The sequence below is a fragment of the Pseudopodoces humilis genome, chromosome 14, assembly GCF_049639895.1.
Source record: "Pseudopodoces humilis isolate 2021_Gansu_Grassland_sample_001 chromosome 14, ASM4963989v1, whole genome shotgun sequence".
In the NCBI taxonomy this organism is placed as follows: Eukaryota; Metazoa; Chordata; class Aves; order Passeriformes; family Paridae; genus Pseudopodoces; species Pseudopodoces humilis.
Window position 1 is genome coordinate 9,357,061 of NC_142213.1, and position 19,119 is coordinate 9,376,179.

The 19,119-nt window shown below is 36.7% G+C and overlaps 1 protein-coding gene across 1 annotated transcript in view; it reads right to left on the minus strand.

Moving 5' to 3' along the window:
- Positions 1-19,119, minus strand: part of SLC6A2 (solute carrier family 6 member 2) — a 58,858-nt gene that overhangs the window by 6,730 nt on the left and 33,009 nt on the right. Inside the window, exons 5-13 of the mRNA XM_014255490.2 lie at positions 18,359-18,493; positions 14,369-14,472; positions 13,544-13,668; positions 12,684-12,796; positions 10,023-10,151; positions 7,285-7,384; positions 3,787-3,887; positions 1,859-2,026; positions 94-165 (exon numbers count right to left, since the gene is read on the minus strand). Of these exons, the coding sequence (XP_014110965.1) occupies positions 94-165; positions 1,859-2,026; positions 3,787-3,887; positions 7,285-7,384; positions 10,023-10,151; positions 12,684-12,796; positions 13,544-13,668; positions 14,369-14,472; positions 18,359-18,493 (1,047 nt within the window). The remainder of the gene's footprint in view (positions 1-93; positions 166-1,858; positions 2,027-3,786; positions 3,888-7,284; positions 7,385-10,022; positions 10,152-12,683; positions 12,797-13,543; positions 13,669-14,368; positions 14,473-18,358; positions 18,494-19,119) is intronic.

Here is a 19,119-nt window from a genome sequence, read left to right on the forward strand (position 1 = left end):
TCACCATGAGGAGATTGGTGCAAACCTGTACTTTTTGCTAAAGACAGGAAAGGGTTGGTATCAGGAAAAGAAGCATGTGAAAAGTGCACAAACCTTAAACTGCCTGACATTTCCTTGGGCCACGAGTTGGTGCTCATTTTCAGGTGTGATGCAGTAAGCTAGTCTCTAAACCAGACAGGAAGAAGAGGAAAAAGTCAGCCATATGAACTGGGATTATGGATGTAATCCCCAATCTATAGTGGGGAAGTAGCATGAACTTTATTTAAAATGGTAACTTAAATCTTTAATATCACTGCATCCTGTGCCTTTACTCAGTCACTGAGAGAATAAGCCTATTATAAGCCCTTGGGTGTTAGCCTTTAATATAAGAAGCAACAGTAGAAAGTTTATGCAAATACTAAGTCCAAATATTTAGCAAGTGCATATAGAAAAGAACATCAGGAACAAATTGGTATCACAAGACTTAGATCCCCTAAAATTCATGTTTTTCTGTTAGTGGTGTAAGAGGGCTGGACAGTCCCGGAGTGGGAGAGGAGGGAGGTACTGGTATTTCCCAGCTCATTTCCCTTGTCTGCCCTGTGCTGTGCCCTTTGAGATCACATGCAGATTTTGGTTTATTAGGAACTTTCAACCAGGTTAAGGAGTTCCAATTAGATTAGGTTCATACCTTTCCCCATCCTTTTAAGAGTGTCAATTTGGGGCATCATATCTTGAGCTAGTTACTTGGATGTCATATATTAGCCTTTTGCCATAGAGCTCGTGGGGAAACTGAGGAGTTGCTCTTTGCAGGAGCAGTAACAGACAACCAGAACTTGCTAACCATACAGATAAATGAGAGAATGTGGTTTTGGCCAAAGGCTTCTGCATCCTCATATCAGTAAACTTGAGCAAGAGGAAAAAAGCCTAATGGACCGGCTTTTGTCAATTATTCCTAATTATCTCAAATTATTCTTTGAGACTTAAATGCTCCTAGAAAATGTGTTTGTAACCCTCCCCCAAACAGAACAAAACAAAGGGCTTATAGAATTGCTGGAAATGAGATCTAGAAATTGTGCACAACACTCAAGTGGTAGCTGATGAAAACAGGGCAGCTGAGGAGTTCCCACTTTGGGGCACCTTTCTGAGGTGAACATTACATGAGAAGATTGTAATGTTTCAGAAACCTTTGTTCCTCTGGGTTTGCTGGGTCAGTGTGAGGGGGATGTGACCTGTCTTTGTAAAGGTTGAGACACTATTTTCTGCTTAATTCTGTGTGATGTTGGTTCAGTGATTTGCCTAAGAGCATCAAAACCTTTCTACACCACTGTGTAAGTGTATCTCTAGGAAAGGAGAGCAGTAGAACCAGTTGTAAGTCAGTGGGTTTAGATAAAATTATAAAAAAATAGGTGAGATTGGTGTACAATGGTGAGGAGGCTTCTAAGCACCCTTAGATAATAGTGAGGGTAAAGTTAATATGATGGTAAAAATGATATGGTTAGTGAACCTTAATACTGTGCCATTTTGAACTGACAAATAAAAGTACAGAACACTTTGAAGACCATACCTCATAGCTGAATAAGAAGATACCATAATTTGTACATTCTTAATAACAAAAATTTAATCTTAGCAATTGGATCAATTACATGCATAAAAAATAATTTTTCACAATTATTATGGTGCTCTCTGGAAAGCTAATTTCTGTCTAGAAATTCAAACAGAATGCAGTAATCCTATCTCAAACCACTGATCCACCTGACAGATGGATTCAAAAGGTCACTCATAAGTAATAAGTTTTGGGAGAGAAATAAACTGCCAACTTAGACCCAGCCATTTCATTTCACAGCAACATTAAATGACATTTGATTAGTGTTCCACTTACTTCTTTAAAGGTTCCACGCACATTCATAAATTTATAGATGATATAGGCAGGCACAAGGATCATTGAGGATAATGCTATTCCCCAGCCAATGCGGTTTGCCCACAGAGGGAAGGTGTAGTCATCATAGGTCAGAGGCTTGAAATTTATTATGCTGACTATCACGACAAACTAGAAAAGAAAGTATAAAATGAACCACAGTTTCAAGAAAAAAACTACACAGGATCTATTTGTTTTTACTTTCTTTGTTTCCCAGGAATATTAGACTTCCTTTAGAAGCTTTGTACCCATTTTTCAATGAGAGGCATAGTGCAAACTCCAGCATGATACATGTACTGAGGAAAGGCAGAGCAGCCTTATGACCTGGAAAACAAAGTTGTTTTTTTAATTCCTGTGCTTCCCTGTCTAGTGCTAGATGCAAGAAGGAAAGAATGGGATACCACCCTACTTCTGTCCTGTTAAATTCATATGGGTTGTATAACATGCAGATATCCTTGATTTGGTTCTTTGGGGCTATGTGCTCTGCTCCACATTTCAATTTCCAGTTAAAATATTTTGAGCCTAGGGTTTCACCAGGATAGTGTGAGTTAAATGAAGATGATAGTGTGGAGTCTGGTTAGAAAAATACCAATTCTATTCTGTGATTTTTCTTGGGATTACATACATAGCTGCAGATAATATTGAGAAAGAGCCTCAAGAACTTCCAGATGGAAAAAAAGAAGCGTGCATTGTGATGGCTGAGAGATGCAGTATTTACAGACTTATGCAGACCCTTATGCTTTTAGGCTTTTCTAGGAAGTTATTGAGGCTCTTTCACCTTAAATCTTAAGATTTGAGACATCTTAAACCACCTGAAGGACTGACTCTAACTGATGGGCTCTCTGCCTTTAGCTAGATTGTTACAACACTCATGATAAAATGTAAACTTTCAACTGTCTCTTTGTGTGCAAAACCTAAGGATTCTTGCTCCAGCATTTTCCCATTCTGCTCGAGTCAGCCTCCCTGAATGCTGCAGGATATAGTTCCACACAAGTTCCTTTATAGAACTGTGTTTAAAAGGATAATTAACACAGGCTTGCTAGGTGCTTATGGATGAATTGGGGTTGTAGCTTTTATATTTAAAACATGTGGACTTGGCCTAAAAGGCTACCCAGCATATATTTGCAATACCAGTACTGCTCTAAGATCGCACAGCTTTAGTGCAAATCATTGTCTCTTAAAATCATAGCAAGGTCAAATTTCTGTATTGTTATTCTGACCTTTTGATTTACAAATATGCACTGGAAGAGATTACAGTATAAAACTCTAGGTTAGTACTGAATCTAACCTTTACACAAAGCATCCAAATTCACACTTTGGGATATTTTTCCCTAATGCAATGGAACACTTTTCTTCCCAACAGGCAGCTTACAAGAAATATTTTATACAATTCTTCAGTGTTTCACACAGCTAATTACAGATGTATTTTAATTTTTCTAAGGTGTCAATTTGGGGACCTTAGTATCTGCCTATCAAAAATAAATTCTTGCTTATTACATAATCTCTTATCCCTGGCTAGCTTATTTTCCCAATGGAATGGTTTGTAGTTAATATGCAGAGGTGCTGCAGGGACAGGGAGAACACTGCCCTAAGTGTTCATTAAGAAAAGCTACCTTCTTAAAATGATGCTAAAATGAAGGAACAGAGGAAGACCACAACCACCACAACTTCTCTTTCACAACTGAAATGTATATTATGGTAATAATGATTATATTACAAAATATAACCAGCATATAATTTCAAGGAGAAAAATGAATTAAATTGGAGTGTCTTCTATTCATCCCAACAATTTCTGGCACAGCAACAGGTATCTCGCTCTAGGTATCTACTGTATATACTGGGAAGCAATGCACTAGTATTCTTTCCACAATGGAATAATTATCAGCACTTACCAATAAAAAAGCAGGACTAACAAATTTCCAGCACAGCCTCCAGTAGAGCCCTGGTTTGAAGCCCATCATCTGTTGGATGTCTTCACTGAACCTGTCCACACCTAGAATGGATGTGAGCATGAGACTGACTACAGTCTAAACTGATGAGATGCTGGCATACCCAAAACATCTTTTTCAGAAACTAGACATGAATGACTTCCAAATCAGAAGACATAAGAAATAACAACATTAATCTCCTTTCAATGTCTAGATGTCTTTGACATCACTGTATCTGATTTAAATGCCTGTGAACAATTAAGGCTTCCTGCAGACAGCAGCATTATCTCTGAAAAGAAGCATTTCACAAATATCTAGAATTTAAGTTGTAAATAGGATGCAATTTTTAAAATAGTTATGGAGTTTTGTGACCTAATTCCTCTATGTTGATATGAGTCCGCTGCAGGAAAATGTAAACCCTTACTTACACAAACTACTTGCTCATAATGAGGTAGATTCATATGATTCTTAATTTATCAAAGGAGATTTCTTTGTTCAACTTAAAGGCATATTTAACTTTCAGTGTTTCATTGAACACCACAATGTTCTTTACATCCATTACAATTATAATTTCATATTTACGACTTTTCCAGAAAACTCGGGCAACTCTTCTGTTTGTTGTAAATATGTACAAAACTACATCACTTCAGAATGGGATGATTAACACTGATATAAAATGGGGAAAAAAGTATCCTTCTGTGTTTTCCGTAAAAAGAAAACAATCTCTGACTTTACACATTATATTATTATATACATATTATATATTACACAGATCTGTGCATTCTGTCATGTAAAACTATTTGTTTATAATTTATTTTGCTCAGTGTGTTCAGGAAGTTCACTTTTAATCATGAACCCATTAGGTAAACAGCAGAAATGCAGCTTTTTACCACAAATATTTGTTTATTAGAGATGAAGTATAGTTTTCCATATAGATTATTTCTCTTTATGTGGATAAGTTCAGTACAATTTACTTAATTTATTTAATGTAAATAATTGGGACAGCTTGAGTTAGTCCATTGTATGTAATAGGATGCAAATATTTTCAGGGTGTGGACATTTAAGTATAAATGTCTTGAAAAAATTCCAGTCCTCAGTATTATGTCCAGGTGAAGAGAAATAGCCAAGAAGGATCTGCAAATGCTCTTTAAACTTAATCTGATTCTATTTGCAGTGCTTTCTGTGAACTTTAAAGTGACTGAATTTTAACTGCTATGAACACTGACTGAAATTTAACATTGTGTAGAAGGTCAAAGACAAAGTCTATGTATATCAGAATTTTATTCATATGTTTCCAGACAGATGCACTTGGAGCTCAGACAGTGCTTGGTGCCCAGTTTCTGCTGAAATGGGGGATGAGTAGGCCATGCTCTCAGACTGCACTTTTCCACAAAGTGCTTTTTCAGTACTGCAGGTTGTCAAATAATTGTTTTAAGGATCAACATTTAAGCAGAACAGCTATAGCTACAGATGATGGTATCTGTAGGATTTGGTTTCAGAGATACCTAAAATTTATTATCAGAAGCTAGTTAAATACCCAAAAATAGAACATTCATCAGAAAGATGATAACAGAGTCGCACATGAGGAAAACTGTTAACAACTTAGCAGTCATAACCAAGGTACATCTGCACTGTAAAGCAAACTAGCTCTCCCTTCTCTTACATATACAGTTGGCCTTTGCAAGAAGAAACTTTACAGTAAATGATCATAGGTATAATTTGAACTAAATTTCCATGTTTTTAGTCTGTGCCAAAATGTCAATGCTTGCCTTTAGGCTGGCTTAATATTCAGCTAGGTCATTAAGGCAAGAGGGGTCTATCAGAAAAAAGAGGCAGACAAGATCATGCCAGATTTAATAAGTTTAAATAGCACCTGGGGCTGTAATAAGTTCTTTATAAAGCAACAGGTCATGCTGTGTCAGTAGAAACATCTGTCAGCTGCTCAAGAAAAATGAATAGATATTTTCCTGATTATGGGGAGGCTGCAGGAAGAAATGAAAAAAATTATAAAAGACAGAGAGTGTAAAATAAAATTTTACTAACTTTGGCCTGATTTGTGAACCACATACAAAGCTTAGATACTGCAAAGTGCAGTAAATCCTGTTTTAATAGTAGCAGAAGGTAATTTGCCCTTAGAAACTGAAGAAGCCTCTGCTTCCAAGCTGAGCTGTGATCACTTGTCCACATTCAGCTTTTACAGGGATTAAAGACAGTTGTCTGTGAAATAAAGTGCCTTCATTATTTTGAGAGACAACAGCCTGTGTGCTGCTTGCTCCATGCTGATGTTGGGTGACAGAATTAGTGCATTAAAGCTAGAAACTATTCCTTTAGTAGAACAGCTATTGAACAGCTTTATGCATGAATAGCATTCTTTCATTTCACTCACTCTTCAACAGTTTTTTAACTGCAAGATAAAGTTTGTTTGATTAGAAGAACATGGTGAGTAGAATGGATGGATAAAAAGTAACTGAGGTAAATAGCAATAAGAATCATAATGTTTAAGAACTCTCTGAATCATACATTAGCCATAAACACTGTGTCTGAATAAAAACAAAGATGGTTTTCAAGAACAATCTTATTGGGAATCAGGGCAACTAGTTCAATACAGACTTAAAGGGAAGATGATTTGCAGGCTGCTGTGACATTGAAACCTGGTAATAGTGAAAAGACATGTGATCAGCCAGGAACTAAAGCATGAGAATAAAGACGACATTAGGAAGGAAGAGGTCATTTTTTTATAGGTGGCTTTAGCACATCACTGCACTCTGATTGGCAGAGAGTGATTCCAGTCTAGTGCCAGAGGTCAACTAAATCCTCCTAAAGCTTGCCATATTTGGGATAAAGTAAATCACTACTCCCTTTTGTGGCATAAATTAGCATTAAATATTAGAAATAGACTTGCTGGTACCTAGTATGTTTGGTATTTCATACCATTCTATGAAATAAAATAAATAAACTACCAGTGTTTTACAGTGGAGTAGAATATTGTCTCAAACAAAAGGGATTAATGTAGGAATTATTATAACTCTCCAAGCACTACCTTTATTTGCATTGTGTGGGGAGTGCTTGAGACTGGCCCTGGGGGAGTAATGAAAAGTGAAAACCAATGAGTCTGTATTTAGGCTAATCAACTTTGAAAGCACCAAGTCTAAACCTGCTACTGCAAGTCTTCAGCAATATTAAAAGTTGTAAAATACTGGCAAAAGTAGTAACTTTTCCATCCCATCACAGTCCCTTTCACAAGGCTGTTTGCTTTGGCTTTGTGCAGGGTCTCAAAGCTTGGCCCACTAAATGTCTGCATTCCTGTCACTGCTCATAAATCAGGTGAAAATCTCTCTATGAAATCTGACTTGTCATGGTTTCATGTACACAGGGCTATGCTGTTCTCTCTTAAAATGATGTGTAAGCCTGTCAAGACCACTTGGAATTTCAGAAAAGCTTTTGCACATGCAAAATGCTTACCATAAAACCAGGAAACGCCAATTGCCTCCATTAGAACGGCAAACAATATTGAAGTCCCAGCTGCAAATGTGTCCAGAAGTGTGAGCACATAAATTCCACCCTGCAACAGGGAGTTAAAAGATGCAAGAAAGTGAATTTTAAAAAGAGAATCATATCAGTATTTTTGTATCTATTTAACAGAAATCTGTTTTACTTGAAGCATTATCTTAACCCAAGTATTTTAATATGGATCTGATGCTGCAGACACAGGACCATATTTGCATACCAAAAAGTGGAATCAGACTTGCAACTCTTCTAAAGAGGCTTCTTTTCTCCCATGTCCTCACTTCTCTGGGAAACAGAAACCTCAGCTTAGATCAGTGACTTCTCTTGGCACTTCTGTTCTGTGGAAGTTTGGGGAAACGATCAGCAGCTTGTAGGGCAGGGCCTGTCTGCAGCAGTTAATGAAGAACTTCCTAAATTAATGGCAGGAATGGAGCACTCCAGGAGTTTCCATAGGCCATTATCAGTCAGTTTCTTCCTCAGGCCATTTGTTCTGCAGGCCAGAATCTGCACTGTTGGTCTGATTTCCCTTTTCCCTGATTGCTTGCATCTCTCTTGCCCACTGTTCCTCCTGAGGCAGAAGATGATGTTGATTCTGTCACAGCACAGCAAGAAGCTGCTGTGCCCTCTTCAGTCTCTGGGCTGTGGTATTTGCAAACCTTTGCTCAGTGGATACAGCCAACCTTGTCTTTCTTCACAACAGCATATTTTGTGCTTCAGTGGTTCATGACTGAGAGCTGGAGAGGCATTTTCTGAAGTCTTGTTTCACTGATTTTTTTAACCTGTAATTTGACTACGTTTTGCCGTGTTTTACAATGTAGTCTGTTATCTGTGTAAATTATTTCTCGTTTTACTGAGTTTCAGCTAAAAAGGAATGGAAAACCTTTAGGTCCAGATTTGTTTCAAAATGAACCTGGATAAAGTGTGTCAGGAGACTCTCTGTCACATGTAAACATCTGAAGGAATTATTTTCTGTGTTTTCAACCACCAATGGTATAAGTAACACTTGTATTGTTTAAATCTGTAGGTGATTTTAGTCTCTGTAATCAGCTGCCTTTTTATTTTTTTAAAGATGTTTTTTCTGAAACAGCTGTGCATATTTACAAAAAGAGGGAGACCAGTACTTAGGCCTCTTGGTTTTTAATTCTGTGGGGACTTGTCCGGAAATGGAATGAACTTTGGTTGTTCTTTTAGAAAATGCTGCTTATTGAATGACACTTGAGATTGACCTCTTGTTTTTGCTCTACACCTGCTCCAAATTAATGCCTTTGCAATCAAACTTACCAAAGTGAATTACTAATATGATTTTGTAAGTAACATGTTTGTTTCAGAAACAGCTACTTTTGAAAAGAAAGCCTTAAAGATTCAGGGGGCAAAATCAAACAATTTCATGTGATGTTCTCACAAGGGTTTTCCTTTTTATTTTTTATACATCAGAAATGTTGTTCTTTAGTTACATAAACCAATACATTTGGGCTATTCTGGACAGTTTAGTGAATTCCAGTTAGAGGAGTGAACTAAAGTCTAAACAGGTGCCACTATTTAAAAGCTGGAGTTAGATCATTATCTGAAATAGCTTTAGCTCACTTGGAGGACGTGGAATTGCACCCACTGGCACCTGTTCACCTTCTTAACACTGAATTTCTTCTGATACTGTACTTCAGGAAGTTTTATTCCAGTAGAAACTTTAAATAAAGAGGACCATGTTCAGTAATTAGGGATCAATACAAATAGTATGGTATTAAAAGGATATGTATTTTAAATGACATATCTGTTTTTAGAGTCTCAAATTTTCCTCAGTTTGAGGAAACTGGAACAAAAATATTGGGGTACTTTAATGTAAAAAAGGACTTAGTTATTCATAAACTTATGTCATTTCAGTAATCTTAATAATAGATGTGGAAACCATTTCTAGGAATGGAGAGAGGTTCAGCTCATCTGCTTTCATGGTGGTTTTCTCAAGTTTCTGTTGTTTTCTGACAGTTTTGGCATCTTTGTTAACAGTTCTCTTGCTTTTTTTATGGTAAAAAAAAAGAGAAATTTTTTTCTGCCTAGAACACTGTGATTCTCGTTCCTTAATTAATTGTAAAAAGCCAGAGGAGACAAAACGTTCTACCTGATGGTAGTGATAAATGAAGGTTCCTAAATGTTCAGGATAAGGTTTCTGTGCTTTATATGGTGTTAAAAGATGTCAAGATCTAGGTAGATGAAGGAACATTAAGAAACAAGGTGGGGAGAGGAGATCATTATTCTACACTTCTTCCATAAGAAGTGAGGGACTCTTACCTTCTTCGAGAAGAGAACAGCCAGATGGTCTGGTCACTTGAAATTCTTAGTTCCTCACAAAGGAATAAGCACTCTACACAGTTCTATTTATTGTGACTAAAAAATTGAAAACCAAACCAAACAAAAAAAACCCCAAATGAACACAAAAGAAAGCACACAGAACCAAATAAACTCAGCAGTAGCACAGAGGGCTCTTTAGAACAAAGACTTGTAGGCTTGGTTGATAGCAAATGATCTTTTGTGATGTGCCAAAAACCAGAGAAACTTCATATATGTAAGATTAAAACTGATGTTCTGAACAGAAGTTTTCTAAGATCAAAAATTTATGATAAAAATAGTCATCTGAACCTAACCATATTTTAATGGCATTTTGAAGGTAACATTTTGATGGAAACTTTCGTTGTACTTACATTGGTAATGCAAAAAAGGGCAAGTAGGAAAGTGCCAAAAGAAACACCAAAAGTGAAGAGCTTTCTGTGCTGCTTCAGGAGGTGGAAATCATCTGCCAAGCCAGTGATGACAGCCTCCATCCCACCCATCTGAGGAAGGGAAGGCAAAAACTCTGGTTAAACACTATTGACTGTTGGAAATACAGGCTGAAGAATGCAAATCAGTTTGTGCAATTAATACCCAATTTCAGATTTCTTTCAGCTGTAAGTCACTGGTGGAATGAGACTTTGTTTTCTTCTGGCAAAGGACTGAGCCAGGAAACTGGGCATCAAGAGGGGTGGTTGTTGCCTCCATAGCTGTATCCTCTGAGGAGTCTTTGCTGACTCAACAGAACAATAAGTAGACAGTACTTTGGGGAAAATAATATGCATTTTAATATACTCTGGAAAAAAAGCTGCAAGCTTAAGTAACTAATCTTCTTAAGCTATTTCTTAAATAAAGACAGGCATGACAAGCACCTAAAGGAAATACACTTGAACAAAGATTCACATTAGCCATTGATTAATGAAAGCTGGTTTGACAAAAATCTTTACAGACTTGGATGAATTACTACAAAGGAAGCTTGATGTAATTTTTTTTTTTTGCTGACAACATGAAAGAATTTTGCTTTGCTTTCTAGAAGTTAGTGAGGAGCATTAGCCATTGTTTTGTAATACAGGAAAGCTGCTTTCCAAGATTTCATTTAAATTGCTGGATTATGTAGGTGGTTATGAATTTTAATTTCTTTTCATTAATGAAAACATTCTGCCCTCACTCCAACAATGAAAATTAATTTCAATCTTTTATCATAGTAAATAAAAGTTTTTAATATTTTGGAGAGGCTTAATTCTATGATTTTTGTGATGTTAAGAAACCGTGGCAAGACCTGGTGTGCTTGGTGCAATACAATAGTTAGTTAGCAGGTGCTGACATAGCCTGTCCCTTTCTAATAAACCTTTGATTAAAATATTCCTGGTTGAAATGAGTAACAGAGAATTATCACCATAGTAAGTACTGGAGGACCTGAGTTTTCTTTAGGAAATTATGACAAATCTTGAGATGGTAAATCCTCCTTTTAAAAGGAAAAAACTAAACCTGGCCATAGTTCACTATTTCACTGTATTTTAATTAGCTCCAGAAGAAAGACTTTTCTCCATCTGTAGGAAAATTGTGCTCTGCAATCTAAAGCCTTGTGTCTTTATGTCTTGTCTCTTCTATGTTTCTTTACATTGCCCTACACTTAACTGCTGTTCCAAAGTTAACTGTTTTGGATCTAGATACTTCTGAGCATGAATTTTCTTCTTCTTCTTCATTCTGTCCTTTTCCTACTGGTCATTCATGCCCTTTCACTGTGCTAAACCCTTAATTTCAATCCTTCATATTTGCTTACATTGTTGAAAAATGGCCAAGCTACAATCTCAGATATACTCTTCCTTCAAAGTTTTGTCTTAGGATCCAGATCTTAGTCTGCCTAGACAAACTTCATTGGACCTTAGCTGGAATCCAAAAATCCAAACACTTAGGAAATATTCAGACCTGAATCTGACCTTTACAGCTCAGCCCTCACTCCACAGGATCTCATACAGCTATTTGCCAATGACTATCAAAGCTTCCTGCTGCAACCTCATTTTTTTTTTTTAGTTTTGCTCTTTTCCATGTCAATTAATTCTTTCCCTTTGTTGTCCTTTAAAATAAATGAATTTTCCTGATGTTGGAATACTAAGAAACCCCTACCCTACTAAAGAGGATGAAAGTTTGTCCATGGTTCTCTATTTCTTAAAGACCCTATCTGGTTTTCCAGAAATTTATCAACCTTTAAGTTAAATATAACAGGATGTCTTGAGGCCTCTTTGGTAGAACAAAGCAGTATAAAAGTTGTCTGGGGACTTGGAATATTTTCTGGGGATCTTTCCTGGGATGAAGTTTCCGTGCTCCTGAATATCATGGTGTTATAAAACTCATCACATTAAAGAGCAAATACACTTGTTAGATCAGACATTTTACAGTAAGTTTACAGGAAAATGAAACCACTATGGAAATATTCTGGTGTGATTTTAAAATTGTGATTAAATTTACAGGAAGTTCTATATCTTGGCTTGTAGAAAAACAATGGGAGGAATACCTTCAAACATTGTCTGTTTTGAGCAGATTAGTGGATTTCAGCACATATAATGATCCCTTCTAGAAACCACTCTACTCAATGTCTTACTTGTGTTTTGCAAGCAGGGCTCCAAAACCTTTTTTCAGGTTCACAGTAGTAATAGCTATAGTAGTGTCATACCTTTGAATAATAATAACTATTAAATAATTTAAATAGTAATAACTAAGGGGTCATAAATACTTTAAATAGTAATAACTGTTGATGAACAGCCTCTCTGTAAAGTCATAAAAATGTAGAAGGGAGGAAATATTTACTAGCTTGTAAAAGATTTAATAATTTCCTTAACCTCTTAATGATGGAAAGTCTTTATAATACAGCAAGTAATAGTATTGCTGTGTTGTCTATGACTGTGAAAACAGATTTAGGAAATGTACAGAATGTTTACTTGAAATTTAACCCCCTGCTTAAGGCTGATGCCTCTCTACTTCCAGAATATGACAGGAAAAGAGCAATGTTAAGGCTAGAAGGAAAAAATACCCACAGAACTGTCGATGCCAAGAGTAAGGAGCATGATGAAGAACACCACAGCCCAAAATGTAGATCCTGAAAGAGTTGAAATTGCCTCTGGGTACAGGATGAAAACTAAACCAGCTCCTGGAATAGAAAAGGGGAAACAAAGGTGTCACTACATGATGTTTCTTATTGACAAAAGTGATCATTTTAATAAGATAAATCATGACTAAGTTAACTTTCATTTCAGTCCTTGACATGCTCTGAGTACTGGATGAAACAAAATTTGCATTATACCAAAATATATCTAAAATGCTTTATTTATTTACTTATGATGATTTGGTATTAAAAAATCCCTATCCCATTGTTTTCCACTTTGGATAATATTTTATGGGATTTGCAACTTTATTAGTTATTTTTCATCTGTGTAGTGGAGAAGGAATTATGTGGATGTGGACTTGTCTGTTTGGCAAGAGAATTCTTGGATGTGATGAGAGGTGCAGAAGCTGAGACCATGGGTGACCTGTTCCCTGTGAAAGGACACACATATAGAGCTGGTCTTAGCAGAACCATCCAAACCAGTCACCTGTGGCACTGAACAGCAATACTTTTGTAAGATACTGCCCAGTGGTTAATTCCTGTTTGTCGAATGGGCAAAACCTGTGGGGGCAAGATGCTGGGGAACCTCAATTGAGTAGAGGTGAGGTGAATCAATACCATTTAGAGTTCACATTTTAACAAGGGATTTAAACACAGCATTCTAGTTCCAAGAAAGTTGATTCAGTTCACTTCCATGAGATTTCCACACACTTGTTAGAAACAAATATAAACACATTTACAAGGAAATGATGAGGGAAAAGGGTTAAAATTAATATAGAATTAACTTCCTACCTTCAGTAGCTACATCCTCAATTTTAACTTTGTGCTCATGAGCCATGTAGCCCAATATGGAGAAAATTGCAAATCCTGAGATGAAGCTTGTGACACAGTTAATGGTGCTAGTCAGCAAAGCATCCCTAACCATGGAGAACATGGAGAGAAAAAACATGAAGAACTAGATAGGTATTTTCTTTAACATTTCCCCCGACATCTTTCAGTTCACAATGCATTTTTAATACATGTACTTTCTGATTTTATATTTCATTGGAAAAGTAATGCTTGTTTTCATTCTAAAATAGAATGTTAACAAAACATCTAAATGCTGGAATTTCTCAGAAGCTGCAGAGTAATTCTGGTTCAATTTCCACGGTGGTGATTCAGCAAAACACCTACAAACTGACTTGATTTAAAGTGCATTCCTAAACTGGAGCACAATGTAAAATATCAGAAATATAATCCCAAAGCACAGAAACCCTTCTGGAAGCTGGAATCTTTCTGCTTTTAGCTCCTGCACCAATAAGATTTCATCCTGTGTTCACTGTTGCGCTTAATGGTACTTTTGAAAGGCAAACACCAGCACAGTTTACACAGCTGTCTAAAGTCCAAATCTAATCCCATTCTGCTTTGGAAAGCAGCAGATATCTTGGCAGGTTCCTGTTACTAAAATTTCAGTAAGGAAGACAGTGTTTCAAGATTTGGGTTGGTTACTATGCCTACACAAAACTCACCATCATTAATTTATGACTGAAGAGAAAAAGATAGCTTAAAATTTATTTCAGCTGCAGTCACAGTAAAATAGTATAATTTTGCAGCAGCAATGGAAGAATAGGCTCTTACCTGTAGCAGTTGTTGTCAAACTTATTGTAACTGGCAAATGCAATTAGAACGCCAAACCCAGCTCCTAAGGAGTAAAATATCTGAGTAGCTGCATCAATCCATACCTGCATAATGACACCAACATTGCCAGTGTCAGTTCAGGCCACAAGGATACAGCAGGAGAAAAGCAAGACAGTGGGCTTTTGGAAAACATTCATGCTAACAGGTGTGTCCCATGGAGCATGGCCCTGGTCTGGAATGGCCTGACCCGAGATGGTGAGGCTGGAGCAGGGGCAGGTCCCCAGAGCGCACACACACTGCTGCCCTGGCGGGCTGGCCACTGGGACAGGTACTTCTGACGTTTTACCCAGCACTGAAATGATTGCAGGGTTTTTCTCCTGGGTGACAGAAATATACTTCCAACAGTTCTTGTTCTAAGTTAGTCTGGAATGTACAACCAGAAAACTAAAAATAGTTAATGGGTCAAGAATTACAGGACATTTTCTTTCCCATACTTCCTTTGTGTGACTGTTAGTGTGCTCTACATGATACTTTCTTGATTCAGGAGCTGAAGCATGACTGATGTGATGTGAACAGAAACACCCAGATTTATCTCTCAGCTTTTTTGCTTAGCTGCAGATAGAGTTATTTCTGTGATAGTCATTAAATTTCAGTTTAGATGCAGCTTGCTCATTTTAAGGATTGTCCACCAGGGAAAACATTTCAAAAGCTACAATATTTTCTAAAGTGTCCCTCCTACCAATATCCATTCAACCAGTCAGGAACAATGCCACAGTCCTGGTTCCCTGAACCAGAAACCTGAAAATAGTCTCGGTTAATGAGGGTTTACCCTTTTCTGTTGTTACACAGATTTTTAAATGAGCATCTTCAACAGAAGTAGTCAAGTCAGTGGTGTGAATAGTACTCAACATTTCTCAAAATGAGATCTGCAATGTTTGATTAAATCTGCCAAGAACTCTGAAAGAAATATAAAAAGCACTGGATTTCATCATTCATCCATCTCTAAAAAATCAGATCTAATGTATCTATTCAGCAGTGACTTTCTAACAGATCTAAGGAGCTTATGACCTCCAACTGCATTGGGATTTTAGTGCTACACTTTTATATTTGGCCCAGTGGAAAGGAAGAGAGTGCCTTATCCCATGCTGACATGATATGTGAAAGCACTTAGGCTGGTGATCTTTTCTCAACATAGATGATAGATGCTTTCAGCTGCTGCCTGCTGGACACTGTGAACCACTTATGGTGCTCTGTGTTTGTAGAAAAAATTTTATGAACTATGGAGAGCTGATTACTTGAATGATAACATGAAGAGCAGTCCATAGAGTTTTTATTGCTAGCCAGTGGATGGGAGGATATAATTTTCTCAAATTGTAGTCCATACAGGGTTTTTAGGTATCATGGATTTCTCTCAATGAATAACAAAACAATCCTGTAATCTTAATTCCTTATTTATTCATTTTATATACCAGTTACATCTTAATATTGTATTTATACTACATACACTTAATATTACAATAGTCAATATTGTATTTATAATACTGTACTATTATTGTCTGTGAATATTTTCACACAAAGGTTCAGATCATATAGGACTCTACTCTCTGAAAAGAATTTATGTAGATAAGAATGCAGAAGAAGGGATGCAGTCTTCTATGTTTGTTCTTGTTTTTTGTAAAATTCAGATATCTTTGTTAACAAAATTCCTGAAAATTTTTACATCGATTTTGCTAAACTCTAACCATATCTGCATACTGCACCCATAAGACACTTGTTTTTAGTGGTTCTGTGTCTCTTTTGTATCCTGCTAGTGCAGCTGTACTCAGCCTTTCTCACTGTTCAAGCACCCTTAAGCAGGTGCTTAAGTCCTGTTGACTCAAGTAAGAGATTAGCTCTTGCTGCCTCCCAAAGGATTTAAGCACATGCTGAAGTATCTGTTGAGTAAGAGTCTTGGCTCATAGTAGCTGATTAGGAAACAAATTGTGAAGATCAAGGTGAAGGGAAAGCAGAGCAGAAAACAGAAATTCCTTTACAATTAAGATTAAATGCAAAACATTCCATTTGTTCTAAGCAAGCAGGATGTAAGGCAGTGGGGCTTCTTCTGCAGTTCATGCTCACGTTTCTCATTTTCACGGCTTCTGATAGATGCGTAATCTAATGTATGTTATGATTGGATATAGTTTTTATATGTATTAAAAATAAACAAATAGGAACATATTACAGTAGGCAGTCATCAGTCTTTCCAGCCTTCTTCAGTGTTTATGCTGTTACTTTTGTGTATATTCAGCGCAGTGCAGTTTGTGGCTCCACAAAATGAGGCACACCTTGTCAGGGTGCTCTGGGGGCTTTTAGAAGAGCATTGGCATAGCTCTCTGTGAGTCATTAATGTTTGTGACTTAGGATGTTTCTTTGTTAGATTCTTCATTTGGGAGAAATAAAAAAAAAAATCATATATCACATCCAGGGATGCATTGACATAGAAATAAAGCAGGATTCTATTCTTTGGAGCCTGAGGACAAAGATTAAACACACAAGGCTATTGCAGCAGCAGGGATGCCAGTCTCCGAGAGGGGAAGGGCTGACATGACAAAGCAGTTAGTGGCACTTCTCAGCGTAAGTGATCTTTAGTATTTTTTTATCCTAGTGTAACTTTTTGTTGTTGTCTGAAAAATTTAGCCTTAGAAGCAAATAACTTTAGGGTGGTCTAAATAGCAGCTGCAGAAATATTAAGCCAAGAAAGAGCAGCACACAGAATGTCCTTCCAGAAGCAGAAGGCAGATATGATTATGGAGGCTTGGTACAGCTAGTACAGCCCCACAGACATCTGGTTGAAATTGTGGTGTTCATTTCCAAACAGCACTTAAAATGTATAAGAAAAATATAAGCACCTGTTTTGTTCATCTTTGCATCTTTGTATTTATGTGTATGCATAAATGTGAGTCACTGGGATGGCTACTGCCTTGTGACAAAGGTGAATGAAAATCCCATATTTGAAGTTTGATTGGATTATTCCAAAATAGACATGGGGTCTGGGTCTGTTTTTGAAGAAATACCTGTTTTCAAATTTAGCAGTAAAAAAGCCACTTGGATGTATTTTTTAGCGAAGAATATAAGAAACATGTCTGTATTGTAACACTTGAGGTCTTTTTTAATAATTCAGGAAAAATCAAGATAGGATTCATAGGAAAGGTACAGTGCAATCATGGACAGACTGCAGACAGTTCTGAAAGTTGCAATTTTTCAAGATGATGCATTTCCTTCTAGTAAGATGATGTCTTTTTTCAGATTTATAACCATCTGAATGGCCTTGTGACCCATTCATAGGGATACTACTGTCCAATAAATGGTTTATGCTATTTTTAGGACAGTAGAGGGGTAAAATATCTCTGAAGTATTTGTTCTTTGTAGGTTTGAAATGCTGCTAATTTCATGTATTAGTGACTGTATGTGTAGATTTTGCTTTACAATGCATGAAGTAAGTCTTAGATCCAAGTTACTCCACAAATTGGTTTGGATATGCTCAATGATACAGTGAAATGTACATTACTTTCAGTAGTAAGATAAGAGCATCATACTTTTGAAAATCTTATTTGTATGAAGGAGCATGGTTTGATTAGGTTTGTCCTGACTTTTTGTGTTTAGCAAGGTTTGCATGGGCCAGTATTTTTTTTTTCTAGGTTAATATTTAAGCTAGCGATTCAGAAAGCAGGATTTTCTTCTTGAGGGAATTCTTAGCCTTTTGAGAACTAAGCTTTTGTGTGACTCAAATTTCCTGTATAAAGGATATTGCAGTTTACTGGGTGCACAGTCAAAGCTTGGACTTTTTTAGGGGTCTGCCACACCTGTAAGTGTCTCCACACAGGTGTTTTGTGATCTGAAGATCTGTGAGGCAGAGCATGGCTATTTAATTTCAGAAGTAATATTTTTAGTTTCAATAACAAGGGCAACAGGCTTAATAATTAGGGAATGAGAACAGAAGAGTACACTTACTGTGGCTTCTTTTAATCTTCTGAAATCTATATGCAGGTATGCATTTATTCCATTGTATGCACCAGGCAGGGTTATTCCATGTATTAATAAGACAAATAATACAACATAAGGCAAAGTGGCTGTTATCCAAACAACCTGCAGACAACAGAGATCCCAAAGGTTAATCAGCTGTTACAGAAGATTTAAGAACATATAGTAAGTACAGCTGGCATTTTCTTGCTTTAGTCCATTCAGTTCAATGGAGAAGCTCTTTTTAGGACACAAGGGAAAATGTTACTTGTCACGAGTCTTTTAATATATAAGTTTACAGATACCAGTAGGAGACAGTTTTGACAAACAGAAGACAGTGTCAGGGTGTGTTAGACTGCTGATTACTCCTCATCTCTATGTTGTTTACTAGAAAGAGCAGTCATTGCCTGATGTTAAATTACACTTTTGTGAAAATGTACAAAAAGCTCTCAAATGTATCCAGCTCCAGAATTTCTGTTGACGTATTTTCTGAGGGATTTCAAACAGTGATTTTCAATTACTTTCATCAGAAATTTCTCTTGACATGGCATTTTGTGTAATAAAACCAAAGCCTCTTACATAGCTGAAATGTAGTACGTTTGGCTAAGAAGAAGATGCACATTTAAGACAATTTCGAGTATTTAAAAATATTTTCTGGATAAAACCACCAACGTTGAATTGAAAATAATACATTAATAAAATTTTCAGTTGGAATATCACACAAGAAATGTGATAGTTTGGTCCTTGAGGAT